The 20,995-nt window shown below is 39.3% G+C and overlaps 1 protein-coding gene across 42 annotated transcripts in view; it reads left to right on the top strand.

The window, feature by feature from the left end:
- Positions 1-20,995, top strand: part of ADGRL2 (adhesion G protein-coupled receptor L2) — a 141,318-nt gene that overhangs the window by 106,596 nt on the left and 13,727 nt on the right. For 30 of the 42 annotated variants that reach the window (XM_075615683.1, XM_075615684.1, XM_075615681.1 and 27 more), the window contains 11 exons: positions 2,683-2,979; positions 3,468-3,571; positions 3,959-4,144; positions 4,825-4,863; positions 8,105-8,288; positions 9,342-9,464; positions 9,757-9,962; positions 11,340-11,513; positions 11,853-12,062; positions 12,586-12,806; positions 14,075-14,141. In XM_075615683.1, the coding sequence (XP_075471798.1) occupies positions 2,683-2,979; positions 3,468-3,571; positions 3,959-4,144; positions 4,825-4,863; positions 8,105-8,288; positions 9,342-9,464; positions 9,757-9,962; positions 11,340-11,513; positions 11,853-12,062; positions 12,586-12,806; positions 14,075-14,141 (1,811 nt within the window). The remainder of the gene's footprint in view (positions 1-2,682; positions 2,980-3,467; positions 3,572-3,958; positions 4,145-4,824; positions 4,864-8,104; positions 8,289-9,341; positions 9,465-9,756; positions 9,963-11,339; positions 11,514-11,852; positions 12,063-12,585; positions 12,807-14,074; positions 14,142-20,995) is intronic. The other 12 variants (XM_075615723.1, XM_075615687.1, XM_075615688.1 and 9 more) reach the window with 1 other exon arrangement.

The following is a 20,995-nucleotide window of genomic DNA, read 5'->3' as shown; positions in this document are numbered from 1 at the left end:
ATTCTGCTGATTTTGGGAATCGGTAATAGATTTGCTATTATTACAAAAGATAACTCTTAAGTAGGTCTCTTCCCACCTTTAATATCCAGGTAAGTTAGTCTAAAACCTCTTCCTGGAGGACATTAAATCAGTCTTGAGCACCTAATATATCCAACAAGAATCATTTCAGAGTGAATGAGTGTTTTGTGCGGCGTGGCATACCCAATGAGTCAATCCGTTTGTCCCATTATTGTTTGACCCCAATACTATTACATATATTGTTGCTGATATTCCCATACATTTTAACTTTCATTCTTGCCACTGGAAAAACAAAGTGAGATCATGCAGACTGCATCGCAGAATTAAATGTGATCATGATTGCCACTTAATTATACAACTAGAGGTGCCTGTCATGAGTCCTGTTATTAATGCTCATCTCTAGAGATAAAAATAACCAAAGTGATAAGAGAATTACCTGAAATACTCGCTAATGTGAGAGTACTCATTTAAATACAGGTGTCAGTGATTTAAATATATACGAATTAGAAAAAGGGTTCATTGGCTATATACCAAATGACCGTACTTGTCGGGCTTTGCAATCTACCCATAACCACTGTTCCAAACGTGTCATTAAATAAACAGTATATATACTAAAAAGTATATATTAAAAAAAAAGATGGGGGTGAAATCCAGATCAACCGTGCTCGACACTTTGCTAATGTTTGGGAAGCTTTTGACAAAACTTAATTGTGGAAGATCCAGAAAATCCGGATCATGGGGAAATTATAGAGGTTTCACAAGATGTCAAGTAAGCCGTTATGGATAAGAGAGACTTGAATATGCTGTGATGCAGTTGGCCAGGCTTGCAAGTTCAAATAGATTTCTCATGCAGAGTTGAGACAGAAAATAAATGAGCATGAAAATAAGTGGCTTTTCAGATCTAGCTTGCTATTATAAAAGAGGGGGAAAGATTCAGATAATGGCTGATTTTCAAAGATGATCAATGATAATAGTGACTTTCTGAGTTACTTTCTAAGAATATTTCATACTGTTCGGTACTAGAATATAGATCTCGAAATTCGATTATTTCAGTATTACTCAGAATTGTCACTTTCACCGGTTCCAAGAGCATTTGCTGAATCTTACTTTTTTGTTTTTATGCATAAATACTTAAAATCCAATAGATAACTTCCCCCTCGTCATTGTTTTTAGTTGTAAGAGTTAATGTGGCAGACCCACCCCACAAAAACGCGTAAAGGAATGGTGAAAACAACAACTTTGTTTCATATAGCACTTTTCTCCCAATGGGATGCAAAGCGCTTCACAATTAACGTATTTTAGCGCGCTATGCAGCGCACAAACATTTTACAGACAGCGTCCCCGCCCGGACGAGCTGGTGCTTGAGGCACAGGGGCAATAAAGTGACGAGCCCGCGGTCACAAGGAGTTGACACCAGGAATTGAACCAGGTTCTTCTGATTTGACACTCTGTGTCATTGTTTACAGTCGGTGTCTTTCCTCGCTGACTCACTCCTGAGCCAATCCTTTTTGAAGTCCCCAAAATAAATCAAGAGGAAATGGCTCTGCCAATTAATGATTCCTACATTGTTCCTGATCTGTTATAATGGTGTTACATGTGCCGAGTAATTATTGTTTTAAACAGAAATCCAAGTGGGAGGAGCAGAGCACCACAGGTCCAGAAAAAAAGTAATCCGGGGCTAAGCAAAGTGAATTAAAAATATTTATTGTGGGTGTACAGCATGGTGGCGCAGCGATGAACCTCTGACGCGTTGCGCGCTGAAAATAGCGCTTTCTCAAAGAGTATCCTATATTAGTATCCTAGGATACTCTTTGAGAGAGCGCTATTTTCAATATTGGCATGCATTATTACATTGTGTTACTGTCACTAAAAAAACTGGGCTAAATTAGCAGTTTCTATGTTGCATTATCTAAAAAAAACAACAAAGTCCATTCTTGAGATTTCCAGAGTCCCAATGTAGACATGCATGCGAGACTTTCCTCTGTTTAGGCAAAAATCAGTGCTGGGTGGGAAGATTTTCCAATCATTATTTTCTTGTGTCCTTGTAAAGCCATTTTCTTGTTTTGCTTTATTTTGTGACATTAAACTGAATCATTCATAGTCTCACACATTTCCTGTGCTATCTATTAAAAATAGATGAGCTCAAGGTGTAATCCAAGACAGTGTTTTTTTTTTTTTTTTTTTTTAAGTTAAAAAAAATATATATTTATTTATTTATTTGAAGATGGGGTTCTCCGGAGATGAACCCTCTTAATTTCAGCTCCGGGGACCCCTTACTTCCGGAGATAGTTACCTGAAATAGGTGCTGGTAGCTGGTCTGGCTCAGTAAGCAGAACTTTCAGGTTTGAAGCTCCCACGCCACATGGGCCAATAGGAAGCCGCACTGATGACATCACGGCGTCCTATTGGCCCACAGGCCAGGAAATATCTGAAGAGCGGACATATTGTGAACCCCGGTAGCCGAGGAGAGTGGCTGCTGGCACCTAATTCACAGGTAAGAGTCTCCAGAAGCAGGAGGTCCCGGAGCTGAAAGGAAGGGTTCAGCTCCAGAGACCCACTGCTTCAAATATATATCATTCGTTAAAAAAAATCAGCCGCCTTGGATTGCCTCTTGAAGCAAGATTTATCCCTTTACTTAATAACACTTCTTTATTTTCTCAACAGTGCCTACAACTGCAGTGGCAGAAACACCTCCAGCAGAGCTATTCAAAACAACAATATCCACCACAACTACGACGTCGCAGAAATCTCTCATTAGTACAACATTAGCTGCCGGTACAAAGGAAGGAAGCAGAGGGCCCAAACCTCCACCAGCCGTTTCTACCACAAAAAATCCTCCTCTCACCAGCGTTTTCCCTCTGCCGGAGAGGTTCTGTGAAGCAAAGGAGGCGAGGGGGGTTAGCTGGCCTCAGACACAAAGAGGAATGATGGTTGAACGCCCCTGCCCCAAAGGAACTCGTGGTAACTTTCCTTCTGCCTCTCAGATGTGTATTTCCATGCCTGAAAAATTGAGGTCATTTAGAAGCAATGTGAAATGTGGTGTGCGCTGAGGCTTGAAAAACCTATAAAAAAAATGTTTGTGTGTAAATGTGCCAGCTTCTAAATCAGACAATCTGTATGCAAGGTGTATTCAATTAGGACCATTAAGCATGTATACAAATTGACAAGTTATGCTCCACACAAAAGGGAAAACATGAGAGAAACGATGGATTCCACATCAATCTCCTGTCTCTTTATTAGAAGGATATATGGAGCCTGCATACAGCTGCATTTCTAATTAGCAGCATCACTTTGGCCTCGTTCCAGGGAAATGAAGCGCTTTCTGTAAATTCTTGAAACTCGTTGTTTGACTGCATTGTTGTTTGAAATGTTCTCTGCTTTATTTAAAGGACTCTCTCTCAATGTTATTTCCTTACTTGATTTTGAGCTGACTTTATTTTATCGGCTAGGAACGGCTTCTTACCTTTGCGTGATTTCCACCGGAACATGGAAACTTCGAGGGCCAGATCTTAGCAACTGCACCTCGCATTGGGTAAACCAGCTGACTCAGAAGGTTTGTTGGGACCATTTGATATCATCGCTGTGCTATTTACTATGTTTCGCCAGCAGAACATACCATTTGTTTCATGTTGCTCATGAAAACCAGAATTCTGTTTTCATTTCCTGCAAACCATCGAATGTTGCATTAGTACTTTTCTGACTTTTTTTTAACTTATCCTTTTATTAATTTTTTAGAAGTTTTAAATTAATGTAGAACAGGGGGTGGGGGCCGCAACTCTGGCCCTCAAGGAGCCAGCAAGAGGTCCGGTTTTAGGGATATCCCGAATACCTGACCTGTTGGTGGCCCTTGAGGGGCGGAGTTGGCCGCCCCTGATGTCGAACGTTACCCCCTTGCTGCCAGTGAGGATTTATGGTGACACTGCCTTGGTTGACGTTACAGATTAGGAGTGGAGAAAATGCTGCTAGCCTTGCCAATGAGCTGGCAAAGCACACCAAAGGCCCCGTGTTTGCTGGTGATGTGAGTTCTGCAGTGAGGCTGATGGAGCAGCTCGTTGACATTCTGGATGCACAGCTGCAAGAATTGAGGCCTATTGAGAAGGACTCAGTCGGGCGCAGTTATAACAAGGTAACATTAAATAAACCTTTTGTATTATTGATGCGGTTTTTTTTTTCGTTTAGAAAAAAGCTATTCTTGGGCGTGCTTTGTGGTTGAGATTATTTCCGTTAAGAGGTGTGAATCAAACGTCTGTGTGTCTGTGTTTCCACCCACATCCCACATCCCACACCACACACACATTTGTATTTGTCTTATTTAAACATGTATTTAATGTTTTTAAATACTATTATTTTTAAGCTGGTTATTTGATGTAGGTTGTGAAACCTTCCAGGAGATCAACATGCGTTCTCCATAGATTTAATTATAGCGCAGGGGCGGGCAACTCCAGTCCTCAAGGACCACCACAGATCAAGTTTTAATGATATCCCTGCGTCAGCACAGGTGGCTCCCAAAGCAGGGATATTCTTAAAACCTGACCTGTTGGTGGTTCTTGTGGACTGCTGTTGCTCCCCGCCCCCTATTACAGCCTCTTCAAGTATACTGTCAACTTACAAACCACATCGAATCTACACTTTTCCACTTTTAATGACGCTGTGTATGTTAATAAATTGCAAGAAATACGACCACTGATGAACTATTTATCTTCTGCAAATATATGTGTATATATATATATATATATATATATATATATATATATATATATATATTTGTAGTTTTAATCTAACATTCTGATTTTTCTTTTTTAAAAGCTTCAGAAGCGAGAGAAGACATGCAGGGCTTACCTTAAGGTATCTCTCCTGTGCGGGCACCCTTTTAGTTATATGGCACGCTTCCACATCATGCTGCATGATCCAATGTACTGTGTATTATCTTCGACAAATGTTTGTTGTACAAATCAGCTGTACAAATGTTTTGCTTTCAACCAGTACAATGCACTCACCACAAACTGTATGACTAGAAGCTCGTTATCTCGTGTCCAAGACAGGATGAGTACATGAGCCCCGCTGGAAATTTTTTGAATTGCAAATTACTACGAAAAGGCCTTAGTAACAGTAATTTTAAGATTTCCATATCAAAGGCTGTGGCCGCGATATATATGCATGATTAAGTCACTTGTGATCAATTATGATAGCAGACTGTGTTCTAGAGGCTAACTTGGGTTATAACTAGATCAAAGTAATGAGAAAACATAATATTCAAAGCGTAATTATTGCCATTGAGGTCAACATGCTCTTCAGGGCTATAATACTATGTCTCTGGAGATTAAAGCTGCAGTACCCCCACACAAGGCCTGGGGGAGGCGAAACGTTGCCCTGTGTAATAATCCTGTCCTTTTTTCACAAGACCTGGAGTGCCGTTCATGCACCCAGACAGTACACCATTTTTAGTGAAGTGCCACCAATCTATGTATATATACACGTGTATATGTTATTAGTATATCTTTATTACACTTGGATGTACATGAAGTTTCAGTTCAGTGCTTGTCATCCTCATCATTAGAAATGGTGTAATTAATACCCTGCCATACGACCTTAATTTCGGTCCAGTGTCATTTTCTGTTGGTCTCAAATGAATTCCTCGGTTCAGATAAGACTAATAAAATGCTTTAAATTACAAATCAAAAGCTGACTTACACTATGCAAATGAAACAATTCCCTTCCTGGTGTCAGAGGATTCATTTGAACCTCAGATTAGACGCTCCAATCTGTATTTCTTTGTGACTAATGAAGCCGGCCTCAGCAGACTGTTCCCCTCCAGTTAACGGCTGCAGCAGGATCAGTGGGAGAGTTTTGATTATTCTAGTTCCCATTAGAAAAGAAAAATCCTTTAACGCCACTTCCAAGTGTCCTCTACCTCAGGCGCGGCCAACTCCAGCCCTCAAGGGCCACCAACAGGGGTTTCAGGATATCCCTGCTTCAGCACAGGCGACTCAATCCGTGACTGTCAATGACCGAGCCATCTGTGCTGAAGCAGGGATATCCTGAAAACCTAACCTATTGGTGCCCCTTGAGGACTGGAGTTGGCCAGCCCTGCTTTACGTGCTAGGAAGATTGTGCTGGCTGGCTAGGCAGACGGAAGATATTAAGATGGATAAAGCTAATTAATGTTACTCTTGCCCAGTTGTTTCTTTTTCCCTCATCTGGCCACATTGTATTATTTTGAATAAGCATTTCTTCTTTGTTTGAACAATGAATGTTTTTATTTACAGGGATTTAACAATGACCAATCACAATTAGTGTTTAAAGACACATTAGCTGTAGGTATATGGGACCAAGCGGACATACCAGTTCCGCATTGAACGTCTTATTTAATGCAGTGCTACATTATCCATGCATTAAATAAAACTGCTCTTAAGTTGATTAAACGATTAGTGTGATTGATTAGATTATTTTGTAGAGATAATTTAAGTATGTCTCTGTCAAACACTGTTTTCATTTACTGCTATTTCCGTCGTCAGGCTCCATAAGGCTAAATCATGACGAGCCGGGCGGAGTGTCCATAACATTCTGGGAGAACCCTCCTAAATCTGCCATCACACTGCACATAGCTTAAACATGATGTCAGGGGAACGTGGCTTTGCTAATCATTGTGTAGGACTAGGTCATAGCAATCATTCAAGTTATTGATCAGGTAGCAAAAAGAAAAATGTGTAGCCAGTGCAGGTAACTATCGAGTCTGACTCTGCCTGCGTTTCAATTCTAACAGTAACGCAGGCGGTTTCAACACTAAAGTTAAATATATTTTCCATGATTATACTATAGCGTTTTTGTTTGTTTTTTATTCGTTGATTTGCCGTGGCCCACACATCCATTTTAAAATGATACAGATCCAGTTTGTTTTTGAAGCTTAACTCTTGTTCTATATATTATTTTTAACGTAAAACCTCTGCGGTTTTTATTTGGCGGCTGCAGTCCCGTTTCCCATGGACTGAAAGAATTATCGAAACCTAATTGGTAGCCAAACTACAGCCATTTTTCTGAAATTTCTTGCTATTTTATACTTCTTCCCACTACGCAGTTAAGATAGATGACATGCTTGTCACATTGTACTTGATTACATACAGTACTTACCTAAAGTTGTGTTGGTGACCAAACTAGGCAATCATATTGCAGCTTTTTTTATTAGTAGTCCACAAAGCGGCAATATACCTGCTTGTTTTTTCTTCTCTTAAGGTCCCCAGAGCAGAGCCGTTGCTATATTTTGCTCGGGGGGAGGTGGAGAGGAGGAGGAGAGCCCCGTTACAGAGATAAATTTAGTTGCCGGTTTCAAAGCTTCCATTTGGGAAATCAAAATGGCCACCAAATCTCGCGGTTACGATGGACCAATAAGAAGCCACAATGGATGACCTGACATCCTATTGGATAACTGCGGATTATGTAATTATAAAATCCAAGAAGTATATCGAGAGCCAAGGGGTCCCCAGAATTTAGAGAGGTATATAGATATATATCCATATCTATGTTCTGCTCTAAATGACTTTTTTTTTTTTTTAATCTTATGAGAAGGCAATTAACTTGCGTTTAAAATAGTTTTGCATGGAAGCAATCCTAGATTCAGGCAGCCATGGTCAGTGGTATCTTGTGTTACACATAATGTACCATGGTTTGTAGTTGTTCAGGGAGGGCATTCATGTATTTATTTTTCCCATTCGTAAATATATGCTTTGTGCATGAACCCTATTGTACGTATCTTTTTGTAGGAATATACATGTATTTGTTGTTGACAATAACTTGCAAGTACAGCAGGATTTTTTTGATCACGTAGTTGCTGGCTGAGCTTGTTTCATGCACGAGTCTTCTTCCTTTCAGGCACACACTGTTTGTTTGTTTGTTTGTTTGTTTGCATTGTGGTTGATAAATCTGTCTACTTTCAGTATTGTAACCAGATGGAAAGGGTTCCTTCTGAACGTAGATCCCTTACAAATAAGAATCTGATTTGTCATTGGGCAGTCGTCACTAAATAGTGTTGGGAAATCTCTCCAGCTGCCCAGAGTAGAGGTATCTTATGGTGGGTTTTCAATGCACACAGGCTATCGTTGACACAGTGGACAACCTGCTGAGAGCTGAAGCTCTGGAATCTTGGAAAGACATGAATTCCTCAGAACAGGCTCACGCTGCTACAATGTTACTTGATACTTTGGAAGAGGGGGCCTTTGTCTTGGCTGACAACCTCGCAGAACCGACACGAGTCTCAATGCCCACCGAAAATATTGGTACGTAAATTGGGCACAAAAAGATACTGCCCATCTGCAACATATTTATTAACGGTCCTTCATTAAGTTAGATTTTATGTTTATTAGCGATTTGATCTCTGGAATCTAATTATTATGTTGGAGACTGAATTGAAATTCAGGTTGCATAGATGATTTGTAATAAAATAACCTTTAATAGTCCTTTGGAATATGAACAAAATACTAAATCGTGATTTATAGATTTAAAGGAGCATGTGAAATGTTATTAGGGAAACTGCTGACATTTCTATATCATCTGTGTTTTGGGGAGAAAAATGAAAGAATGCTTGTTCTTTTTATTGCTGTGATTGAGCAAGTCCGTCCAAATTATAAGCAAATTCTTTTGTTAAAATTATGTTGAATTTAATTCGTATTCACATTTGCCAAATAGCATATACTGTATAATGCTTACAATGGATGTTTATCAAATTCAGGAAAAAGGACGAAGACCTAGTGTTTTACGGGGCAGATGTTCTAGGCTTGTACAGTTATTAATCGAGGGTGATCACTAATAACCCATGGGACGTTTGCTGCGAATCTTATCAAATGTGATTTGTAATTGTATTTGACATTATTTTATTTTAATTTGGAATATTAAGGATGGGAAATGTATGTGCTGATAAATGATAACTGAATAGGTTGCATTGGGCTATAGTTGAATTAGAAAATATAAGATAAAAGTGCAATTTTCTGAATATAAAGAAATACCTTGAATATCAACATTATACCCATTTTACAGCTCTGTTCTGACCCACTTTGTATATCGGCTATAGAGTTGGAGGGGCCTTAAACCCATCTCATACCAAGTAGCCTAAAATAGAATATCTTGTAACATTATAGTGCTGTTAAACCTAGTTCTGCTGTGGACCCTAGATTGGAGTTTGTGTCCTTTTTTTTTTTTTTATATAACTGCGGCACAGCTTTCTATTAACGAGGTTTTAACAGAACCTATTCAATGTTTTCAATTGCACGTGTAAGAGACTTTATAATGCCTGCATTGTAACCCCACTGTATTTGTTCTCTCACCATTACTAGTGCTAGAGGTTGCTGTGCTCAGTACAGAAGGCCAGGTGCAGGAGTTGAAATTTCCTCAGGGCAATAAAGGGGGTAATTTGATCCAGCTCTCTGCGAATACTGTCAAACAGAACAGCAGGAATGGTAAGTCCCGGGCACATGTTCTCCGTGCCTTTGTTAAACCTAAACCTACCAGATCTGTAACCTTAGTATATCCATTGTTTATTAGTAAATGTGCACAATTCTTTCTCTGAGCTCTGTAGAAACATCTGTAGAACGGCTCTGGTTGCTGGTCTGCTTTTCCTTAACAAGATAATGTATAAGACCTGAATTGCATCTTTGAGTTGGCTTGTTTTTTATTTTTAATGGTGGATTTCTTACATTGAGTGTTGATAGTTTAACATTGTACCTTTTTTTTGCTTCCTCCTTGTTCCAGGACTTGCCAAGTTGGTGTTCATTCTCTACAAAAGCCTTGGCCAGTTCCTAAGCACAGAGAATGCAACTATAAAACTAGGAACAGAGTTGGCTGGTCGGAACAGCACTATTGCGGTGAACTCCCACGTCATTGCAGCTTCTATAAACAAAGAATCCAGCCGTGTGTTTCTAACTGACCCAGTATTTTTTACCCTGGAACACATTGATGTGAGTTAAGCGACTGAATTAATAGAGAGGACATAAAATCCACATAAGAGGGGACAGTTTAGGCAAAACGAAAAACTTTTCAGTAGAATTAAGTACTGCGCTAGGTCAGAGAGAGAGTTTATTTGAGTCAGTAAACATAAAATTAAATGAACCTGGTTCAGTGATTATTAGAACTTGAGTGTATTCTTAATGAAAGCTAATTCAGTAATCAACATGAAAATGTAAATGAGCCCAGTTCATTTGTGAGTGAAAATTAACTCTTACCTTAGCAGCAGGACAGCAAAATATAAACTCTTATTACTCTGTGCAAATTAGCAGCTTGAAAGGCTTCCAAGAGTAAAATCCGTTTAATTCTAAGCTGTGGAGGAAAAAAACACAAGAAAATAATAGTCTTTGTGAATGGTAAATGTTGGGTAGTTCCTGCTTGACTTTCTCTAATGTTTATTGAATTGTTAGAAATCTAGGACCTGTTTACGTAACGAAGACGTTTTGTCCTTCAGAGGACAAATCTAATATTTCCAATGATTCTCCCCGCCCCTCACGTATAATTTCCATTGGACTGATTTGTAAGAGCCTGGAAATGTAATCTGAACTAAAGGCATATACTGTACTTTGAATATCTGTGATTTCAGCCCCACTAATTTGTTTATCCAGCAAGTCAACCCCCTTATTATATTCTTACAGTGACTGGTCCATAAGCCCGGTCTTTCGTTATGTTCATGCGTCGGTAACTTTTCTCATTTAAGGACATAACGATTAATTACTAGAATCTATCTCTTCCTACTTTTGACGTTAAAGCGGAAGGATCTTGAAATCACTAGTACCTCTTAGTAAGACACACAAGTTAAATTCAAATAGAAACATGTAACAAAGTAGCGCACTCGTGTTGTAATGTTTAGCATATCTTTTAAATCTAGGCTAACAACTCCGATGTCCAAATTACCAAGGAATATAACATACAATTGTGTGTTTAGAATGGAATGCAGAACACTGCAAGGATTGAGGGTGGAACTAGAATGCAGATCATTGAGCCTCAAACAATATTAAGGAGATCTACAAATATTGGTGGCATTGCCTTTCTCTGAGATAATTTACTGCTAGATAATTTAACACACAATTATACAAAGCAGTGGGACTTGTGCTCTGTATGTGAGATTCACACCTGCGGCAAAATAAAACATTTACTTCTGTGCCTGTAGAGGATGATTTTGTTTTATGCAAGCTCTAATTGTTCCATTTTCAGCATAATAATCACAATGAATACTATAAATAATTACAATTTATTGTCAGCTGGCTGCTTTGCACTTTGATAAAAATATTGCTTTACTGTTGCATTTTATTAATATATTTTTTTTTTTTTTTGCTTTTTCCCCCCAGCCTAACAATTATGTTAATGCCAACTGCTCTTTCTGGAATTACTCTGAGAGAACTATGATGGGTTACTGGTCCACCCAAGGGTGCAATCTGGTTGAAACGAACATGACCCATACAACATGTTCATGTATCCACCTAACAAACTTTGCAATTCTCATGGCCCATAGAGAAATTGTGGTGAGCGTTCTTGTTTTACACTAAATGCAGAGTACAAAAAAAAAAAGTTGTTAAAGTTTTTTTTGTGTTTATATTAATGTTGGCTGTGGCGCATATTTGTAATAATATTAATTTGAGGAAACTCTGGATATTTTGTACTGTTCCTCCTCATTTGCTTAGAGTTAATAATTTATAGCACGGTGTCTTTGTCATTTTGCCTGATATTGGTTAAGTTTAGACACCATTGTTTTCCCCTTGTAATAAAATATATTGGTAGGCGTTCATGAAGATGACATGCCTGTGATTGGCCTCCAATGACCGTGCCAGACTTAATTCGGGTGTTTTTGGGTTCCCTTTTAGTTCAAAGACCGAGTGCATGAATTGCTCCTCACCGTTATCACCTGGGTGGGAATTGTCGTCTCCCTGGTCTGCCTCGCCATTTGTATCTTCACATTCTCTTTCTTCCGAGGCCTGCAAAGCGATCGCAACACAATTCACAAGAATCTTTGCATCAACTTGTTCATTGCAGAGTTTCTTTTCTTAATAGGCATCGATAAGACAGACTACACGGTAAGATGTCACGTTGGGCGCATGAAATGACCCGCGTTTAAAATAAGCGGAATACAATCAGATAGTTTAGGGTTTCTCTTCTGTTGTGATAGTGTCAGAAGTTTTGAGTTACACTTTTATTTGGTTACCATAGACCTGGAATAGCCAACTCCAGTCCTTAAGTGCCAGATTTTCAGGATATCCCTGCTTCAGCACGGGTGGTTCCATCAGTGGCTCAGTTGTTGACTGAGCCTACCTATTTAGCAGGGATAGCCTTAAAACCTGTCCTGTTTGGTGACCCGTGAGGACTGGAGTTGGACACTCCTGCTATAGAGAAGAATGCAAACTTTTCCATCATATGCCTAAATTAAACATTTGTAGTAGTGGCGCGATTAGTCATTTAAGATCGTCACAAGGATTTACCGATTGTTTGGACACGAAATAGCTAAAGATGCATCATATCATTCGCAGACGATAAACAAAGCGTTTACCAGAATCCGGGAGCCTCGCTACTTATACTTAACTGCATTTATTTCTCTTCCAGGTGGCTTGTCCGATATTTGCAGGCCTTCTGCACTTCTTCTTCCTCGCGGTATTTGCCTGGATGTGCCTAGAAGGTGTCCAGCTTTATCTTATGCTAGTGGAAGTATTTGAGAGTGAATATTCAAGAAAAAAGTATTACTACGTGGCAGGTTATCTCTTTCCTGCTACTGTCGTGGGCGTCTCAGCAGCTATCGACTACAAAAGCTATGGAACCGAAAAAGCGTAAGTGATCTGAGTGTTTAAGCAAGTCCTGTTTATTAAAGTGTGTTAGATGGTAAATAGTACTGTACCAACGTGACGCACGAACATTCGGGAAATCTTATTCGCAAAAGACGGTGTTATGTGCAAATTATAATCCTCTTTGTGATATTTTAATATACAAGACACTGGCCTAAATAGATTATGGTTAACCGAAAATGTGGTAACTATATTTTCTCTCATCATGTACTTGTAGGTTTAACCATCTCCCTGTTTCAGCCATAGCTTTACTACATCGGTCCCCTAAAATCTTAGCCCATGTGCTCACACTTTGGAAGGGCTTGAGCAGTATTACATACACCAGGGGTGCTCAACTCCAGTCCTCACGCCCCTCCAACAGGTCAGGTTTTCAGGATATCCCAGCATCAGCACAGGTGGCTCAATCTGAGCCTCTGAGCCCCCTGTACTGAAACAGGGACTGATTGAGCCACCTGTGTTGAAGCAGGGATATCCTGAAAACCTGACCTGTTGGAGGGGCGTGAGGACTTGCGTTGAACACCCCTGTTCTATTCCATATGTCTCTCCTTTTCTGGGAACATGCGGCATACAAAATGCGATTGAAGACTGATGAATCAGGGACACTGTTGCTGTATACTGCAGTGACAGTAGTTGTAGTCTAGAAATATTTTGACTGCAAAAGAATGTATTAATTTTAAGAGAAATGAAAAAGGATTCAATGGAGAAATTCAATGTCTGAAAATAGACAAGCCACTGCGTGATGTTCGGACGGATACGTTGTCGCATCATTTATTCTATTATAGTGTGTTTTATTTCTCCGTGCGCCTTAAGTCTCACTTGGGTTAGTTTTTTATATCCTACTGTTTTGCAGGAGGACGTGACAGCTGAACGTTTTATATCTGTTACATTCCACTGAGATGCCTACTTTGCATACGCTATAAAAATAAAAGGCCAAACTTGAAGATTACACAAAATAGCCTGGAATAAAATCAAACCTTTCTACTAGTTGCAGAGATCAGAGCTCTCCTGCTGCAATCACGCTCCATCCCCTCCCCCCCCCCCCTCTCAAATTATTTGCTAAATCCGCTTAAACCTCTGGTTCATTGGCAAACCTATTTGACTGAAAGATGCTACTAAGACCACCTAAGGCTCCTAGCATAGTGATATTTAGAAGTAACTATAGCGTTTTTTTTTTTATTCTGTTAATGTCTTTTTCGTAAAAAAATTTTTTTTATATTCTCGGTTAATATCAGATTTCTGCTTTCTGTTTGAAGGTGCTGGCTCCAAATAGATAATAACTTCATCTGGACTTTCATTGGTCCTGTTGCCTTCATTATTCTGGTAAGATATATTTTCTTCTTAATTGTCATTTCTATAAATAATCTGCGATTTACGCTGATATTTCTGTGTTAAGAAACAGCATATACCTAACCGGCAGCATATCTACCAATCGCCTGCATTATCTGACAAATTGTATTCATTTATAAATGCTGTGTTTGTGGAGTTTAATTACCCCAATGAAATGCTTTGTATATCTTCCTCTTAATCCCATTTAGAACCAAAGTGAAATAGCGGCAGATATTTTCTGCCATTAGGGTATTTTACCAGCATTATCTCAACATATCAATTTGCAGCTTTTTTCCTGTGTTTTGTTTCTTATAAAAGAAAAGAGAAGCTTCACATGTATTTCCTTGAGTTTCCTACAGTTAATGCCGTTTATAACGTTTTAAAACTGCCCTGTGTGCTTTATTAGTGCAGTACTCCTCATTCTTCACAGTCTTCAATGTCATTAAATGTAGGCAGTCTTAGCTTCTTGGTGAAAAGATATTGAACCGTTTATTGAAAAACTTCTGTATCTCACTGACGTGTGTGTGTGTGTTTATATACACCTACCTTTTGTAAAGTGCTGTATACACTGTGGGCGCTTTATAAATTCATATTTACATATACTCTTACATCACTAACATTCAGGGACCATTTAACACCTTAAGGCTGCGCTGATGGTGACATCACGCTGCAGTGTCTGGAAAAATAAAATTGACTTCCAGCGATTGCGACCAAGCCTTCGCAGCACTTCTACTATAAGCGCACGTGACGGCACCAATACATTTGTTTTGCCGCGACGTCGCCGGCACTATAAGCTCAGCCTAGGGCTTAAGTCCAGTATGCACTGTTTTTAAGTAAAAACCTTTCTTGCTTTATCCATTGTAACACCCCCGGAAGAAGTGATCAGTGTATCTTGAAAGCTCGCACAAATAAAAGCATTTCGTTAGCCACAAAACTGTGTCGTTATAACCGGGATCGCAGGCGGGAAAAATGGCTGCCGCAATCAGGTCAGTCACCGTCACGCTTACTAGAAGCGCATGCGATAGATTCAATGTATTTGTTTTGGCGCAGTGTCGCCGTCGCCAGGCACTATAAGCGCAGCCCAAGTAATGTTTATTATTGGGGTGGAGCAATTTCAAAAAGAAAAAAAAGTGACTTAAAAAAATTACAGAGAACACTTCCAGTTCTTTTACAAGGTGCCAAGCAGCAAGATTATGCACAAAACGGACATTAGGGCACATTTTGTAAATGTGTTGCTGCTGAACTTCAGCTGTGTTGGGGAGCACTTTACTGTGGATCAGTAGCCCAAAAAATTACATGTTCATTTAAAAGCCCCAAAATACCCATTTGGGAGAACAATAGCCCCCTTGTAAATGAAACTATCCATGCAGAAACCAGGGACATATTATATGGCCTGACTCAGGATCTTGTGGGTTAGAGAGTGGGGTGATAAAGGATGGAGCCTGTAGCAGCAGCAGGAGGAACTGGGTGCATTTCACAGGGCAGCAGAGCTGGCTTATCCTGTAGCCCCCTGCTTTGCTCTGCTCTCCATCAATCTTCTATAGCTGCAGCCAGCACTGTGTGTGTATGTGTGTATGTGTGTGTGTGTTTCCGGAGATTAAATTAATGGTGTCTGTAATATGACGGGTGAAGCAGATGTGTGTGGGTATTGTTGGGGGGAGGGGTGTCTGGATGGGTAATGTGATGGGGAGGGGGAGATGTGACTTTTTACCTTCACTAGTAACTGGTGATATTTTTCCAGACCACATACCAAAGTTTCATGAATTAAGTGTTTATAACCACTATATTGAAGATGTGATACAATTCGATACATACATTGTTTGATTTGGCAAGGAATCTTGTTCTGACTGTAAGTGTGTGATTAAAGGCGTTTTTTTTTTTTTAAATATTTGTTTTTCATCCACATCTGGGATATAAATATATTAAGGATTGTTATACTTGCAACTCTTATGTAGTTTATTTGTTCAAATGCCCATGTGGCCTGATCTAAGTCAAGCAGACAACATGAGAGGTTAAAAAAACCAATTGGTGAACACAAAACCAACATTACGAAGGCTTCTGCCAGCACTGAATGCCTAAATTGCCAGTAGCTAGGCACATCAGGGAGGTGGTGCATCCAGTCATCAGGGAGGTGGTGCATCCAGTTAACCAACAGTGATACCATGAAATCTATTCTGTGATTTCTGTACCACCATTGAGAGGATGAAATAGCATCTTATTAAAGAGACAATGTGGATTAATAAATTGGACTTAAATTAATGAACTCTTAAGTTTTCGGTGATAAGGCAGCACACGGATAGAGTTGGTGTTATACATGACTGTTGGACAGCAGATGAAAGCCTGTGTATTCTTAACCAGGTGATGCTTACACAGAGAAAAGTACACTCTTGTCTTTCCTCTAGTAAGATTAGTCCTTTGGAGGTGTCCAGAGAAGCTCTGGATCTTTAGACCAGTAATGGTTATTTTGTTGATGCTAGGAGCAGCTCTACTCCGTCTCCCTTTTTCCCTTACCTTTCTTTTTCTACTTCTTTCCCATACCTCTTGCCCTGTTTCTTTTTACTTTTTCTCCTGGTGGTTGTAAAAACAAAACAAAAAAATATATAAATATATATTTTTTAAATTTGTGACCATTTTTAGGCATTTTTTTATGTCTTTTTAATAGATTTTGTTGGGGGGGTCATTTTTGCCAGTATTGTAGGATTACAGGATAAAATGATGGTAGCTTTTCAGAATTCAATTTGTGTACAGCATATGTTTAAGTAGCTAATTGTGTTTCTTGGGAATTTTGTGATCTATATTTCCCCATTCGTTTAAGATAGGTTAGTGAGGGGGAGGGATTAGCGATATGGGATATAATTGTATTATGTTTTGTTTCCTTGGCGACCGCAGCGCATCGTCCCTAAATGTCGTGGTCCCAGCATTTGGGCGTCGTGTAGCGTAGGATCAGGGATTATTTTCCAAATGTAAGAATGAGCAATCTTATATGTAGAAATATAATATATATGTAGAAATACATAATTTTGTGACCTTAGTTTATTTGGGGTCAATAAGTGAGGAGTAAGTTATTTAGGTACCCATGGCAACTACAATATGCCTGCATAGTATTTTGGGTACTGCCCACTTTGGACCCATGCATGGTCTTATGGAGAGGTGTGGGCGGGCCACGGTGGCTGATGGGAATGTCTACGTCAGAGGTTGTAAACCTCCATGTGCTTGTTGAGGGATATAGACGGTATTTATAGCACTGAGGGAAGAAATATTTTGGGAACATGTTGGATTTTTAGCCTGAAAAGGGACAAGAGGGTTCAAAACTTTACAGGACGTCCCATGATATTCAGCTATTGGCGTGCAGTGTACTATTGGGGGATATTGTATCCACTGTGATTCTTGTTTAAAACTTTCTTTGTGGATGAGACCTGGGACAGAGCACCACCATTAAGAAACTTGTAATTGTACATATTAAGGCAGTGTTTTTCAACTAGGGTTCCTACGAACCCTTAGGTTACCCTGGCATTCCCTGTCATTTTTAAATTGCACCAAATACCGAAGATTTTACAATGCATCTGATCTCAAACGCGCTATTAGGGAGGGTTGGGGGTTCCTCAGAATTTCATAGGGTTCCTTGGCCAAACAAAGACCACTGTACTAAGGAGTGCTACCATATTCATTTGTTTTTATTTTGTCTTGAGCTTTACTATGTATATCAAAGATAAGAGCGGGAAAGTAGAGAATTGGTTTAACCACGTTTAATACAGATTTTTGTAAACCTCTAAGGCAATATTTTCGGCCCGTTCATAAATAGATATCATCTAATCATTAACACACTTAAAGGGTAATTCTGTTTACCCCAAAGCGGCCAATTGTGCTTTGATTTTCCCCAAACCCTGATTCAAGTCAATGGGTGTATTGTGATATATTAAATGGGTCTCTTAATTGTATTGAGCATGGATCTATATAATTTAATTGTCCTGTTCTAATGTACTTTTATTTTTTGCAAGTCATGTGTTACTTTTATATTTAGTTGGGGAGATTTTCAAGAAATGTTCTGCTTTAGGCTCACGTTTCTGTTTTAAACATGGCTACTCTCTGTTAGGTCTTTATCTCCTTTTGGGTTCCCCCCACCCCCCTCGTCCCCCAGTACTCAGGTTAAAAAAAACAACATAGAATATAGATGAAGAACTTTGAATCATATTGACCATGTTCAGTTGGAATCCACTATTTACCGGCCATGACATTATTATCCTCTGGTAAATTGTTTAGGCTGCAAAGTGTGGGGCCTTTGGGATCTGTATTCCCAACTTCAAAAAATGAAACAGCAGGTAGCAATCACACCACTGTTCCTGAGCGTAATTCTTCTATTGCAATTGCTTTGCCCTCTAATCGTCCCAAACGTAAGAGAAGACTAGTGGTTCAAAACATTATCTTGCTTCTACTGTTACAAGAACAGTGTTTCTGTAAGCGTATTTCACATGTGATTGTCTCAGCAAATCTTTTAAGCATTTCTTGGATTTTAGTGCCTTGCTGTGCTCATACGTGAAGAAATTTGTTTCAGATGTTCGTTTAACTTCTTTCATTAACAATCTAATGTTCTAATTTTTTTTTGGAAGGCACACACCATATTTTCTTTTTGTGGGTTCTCCATCTCGCTGGGCTTTCATAGTCAAGTTTTAGGGAAGGTCCTTTTTACTTTCAGTACTGTCTTTAGTCTGCCATTCCTGTGGCACTTGGGTTATTATATCTATGAAAAAGAACATGAAAGTAATGAGCTGTGGGAAACCATTAGTATGCCTGAAATGTTTTAATGAAAGCTTAGATCATGACACGTCAGGAGCTGTTCTTATCATTTGGACAGCTCCATCTGCATCTTTAATAATTAATTCAGTTCACAAAGAGTTCAACTCGCGCACTCAGAAGCCTTCTTTAGAGAAACACCTCTTTGCCTGCCAGTCCCAGGGAGAAATGGCCTTCCACATGGCTAACTGCAAAGATATCGAGAAACAAGTGCAGTTCCAGGACTGCACTCACCAGGTAACACAAGCTCTAGGGAATACAAATAGGGTCAGAACATGTGCAGTTCAGCTAGGTTACTTTAGAGTGGTGTTTTTGTTCTTCTGTCTTATCATATCCATGTCAGCACTGCAGGCTGTGTGGAATGAATTTTTAAATGCAAAGCTCAGGCAGACATGATTCAATTGAGCAGGTTGATGGCTATAAAACAAATAGCCTACTTCTACTGCATGTGGTCGGAGAAAACCCCAGATCTTTCTTACTTTCTGCAGTTCCATGTTTGTGTATACTAGTAACGCTAACAAGTTGGTCAGACTCTTGCTACCACAAGCCCGTACAAGCGGGGTCTTTTGAGTATGTGTGTTAAATTAGCCTTGCACAGGTTATTTAAACAAGGATTTGTGAAATTCAAAGATTGTTGAAGAACTATTTTCCCTGAACAAGCAAATTTCTAACATGCGGTGTGTGCGGTTTGTAAAGAATACATTCAGTGGGGATTTCACATGTCATTGGGAACTGCATTGTCACACGAGATGTGCTTCTTGTAAGTTAGTACCCGGGGCTTTCTTTTCTCATCCATGATAACTCCATTTTTGTCCCCCTAATTTATAACTTGTCCTTGCTGAATCTCACAGCCCAAGTGATGGCTGCTTTCGATAGCAGGCCATTGTGATCTCAGAATTACCTCTCAGAAAAAATATCTATTGTTGTAAATCGTATCACTCGTAAATTTGGAAGAATGGCTTCTGCACACACTTGGTAATTAGTGTGTGTATTTAAAAGTGCGAGGAAATGACTGAATTGTGAGGTTGAGTTTCTTGTTGGATCTGAATAATTACAGAATGTTCTGTTACCTTCTATAGGTCAAGTTAGATTTTGCAATTTGATATAATTTGAACTTTTCTAATGTGATTGTTATCACTAGATGGTCTAAAAGGAAATGGAAGATGTCTTTTCAAACTCTGTGCAATAAGTGTACAGTATTTCAGTGTGTAATGCATTTAAATATTTCAACCTGATTTGACATAATACAGTTTTATTAAAGCTTCTCTCATATTTGTGGAAAGAAGTATAATTACGTATAGCTAGATATAGAAACATATATATATTTGATTATATCAGATTATATACAGCAATACAACATCTTAAAACAGATTTTAAAAAGCATTAGAAAAGAGCTTTTAACTTATTTTACGTGTCAAGTTCCTAAACCCAGGGGTTCTCAACTGTAGTACTCAAGACCCCTCAGCAGGTCAGGTTTTAAGGATATCCGACTTCAGCACAGGTGATTCAATCAGTCCCTGCTTCCGCACAGGTGGCTCAATCAGAAGCTCAGTCTTCGACCTTTGATGAAGCAGAGGTCCTGAAAACCTGACCTGTTGGTGGGGCGGGAGGGGAGAAGTAGAGAAATGTCTTGACAACCCCTGCCTTAACCTGTTAACTGCCTGAGAGCGCGATGCTGAGCAATGTGTTAGGCAGCAGATATAGTGCTATGTGCAGCAGGTATAGTACTATGTGCAGCAGGTATAGTACTATGTGCAGCAGGTATAGTACTATGTGCAGCAGGTATAGTACTATGTGCAGCAGGTATAGTACTATGTGCAGCAGGTATAGTACTATGTGCAGCAGTGGGATTGATACCAAGCACGTGACCAATGTTCGGCGATTCCAAATATTTTTTTTTTAAATGTTATTGAACCTTAAGTATGATCTATATAGTAACATTTCTAAGAGTTTTTCTGAAACATTTTAGGATGTTGAAAAAATAAATAAATAAATAAAAACCCTGTCTGGTGAATGATAAAAAACAGATTGTACATGTCGTCTTTTAATGTAAATAG

Source organism: Ascaphus truei, chromosome 10, assembly GCF_040206685.1.
Source record: "Ascaphus truei isolate aAscTru1 chromosome 10, aAscTru1.hap1, whole genome shotgun sequence".
Taxonomy (NCBI): Eukaryota; Metazoa; Chordata; class Amphibia; order Anura; family Ascaphidae; genus Ascaphus; species Ascaphus truei.
This window is presented reverse-complemented; position numbering and strand designations above follow the sequence as displayed.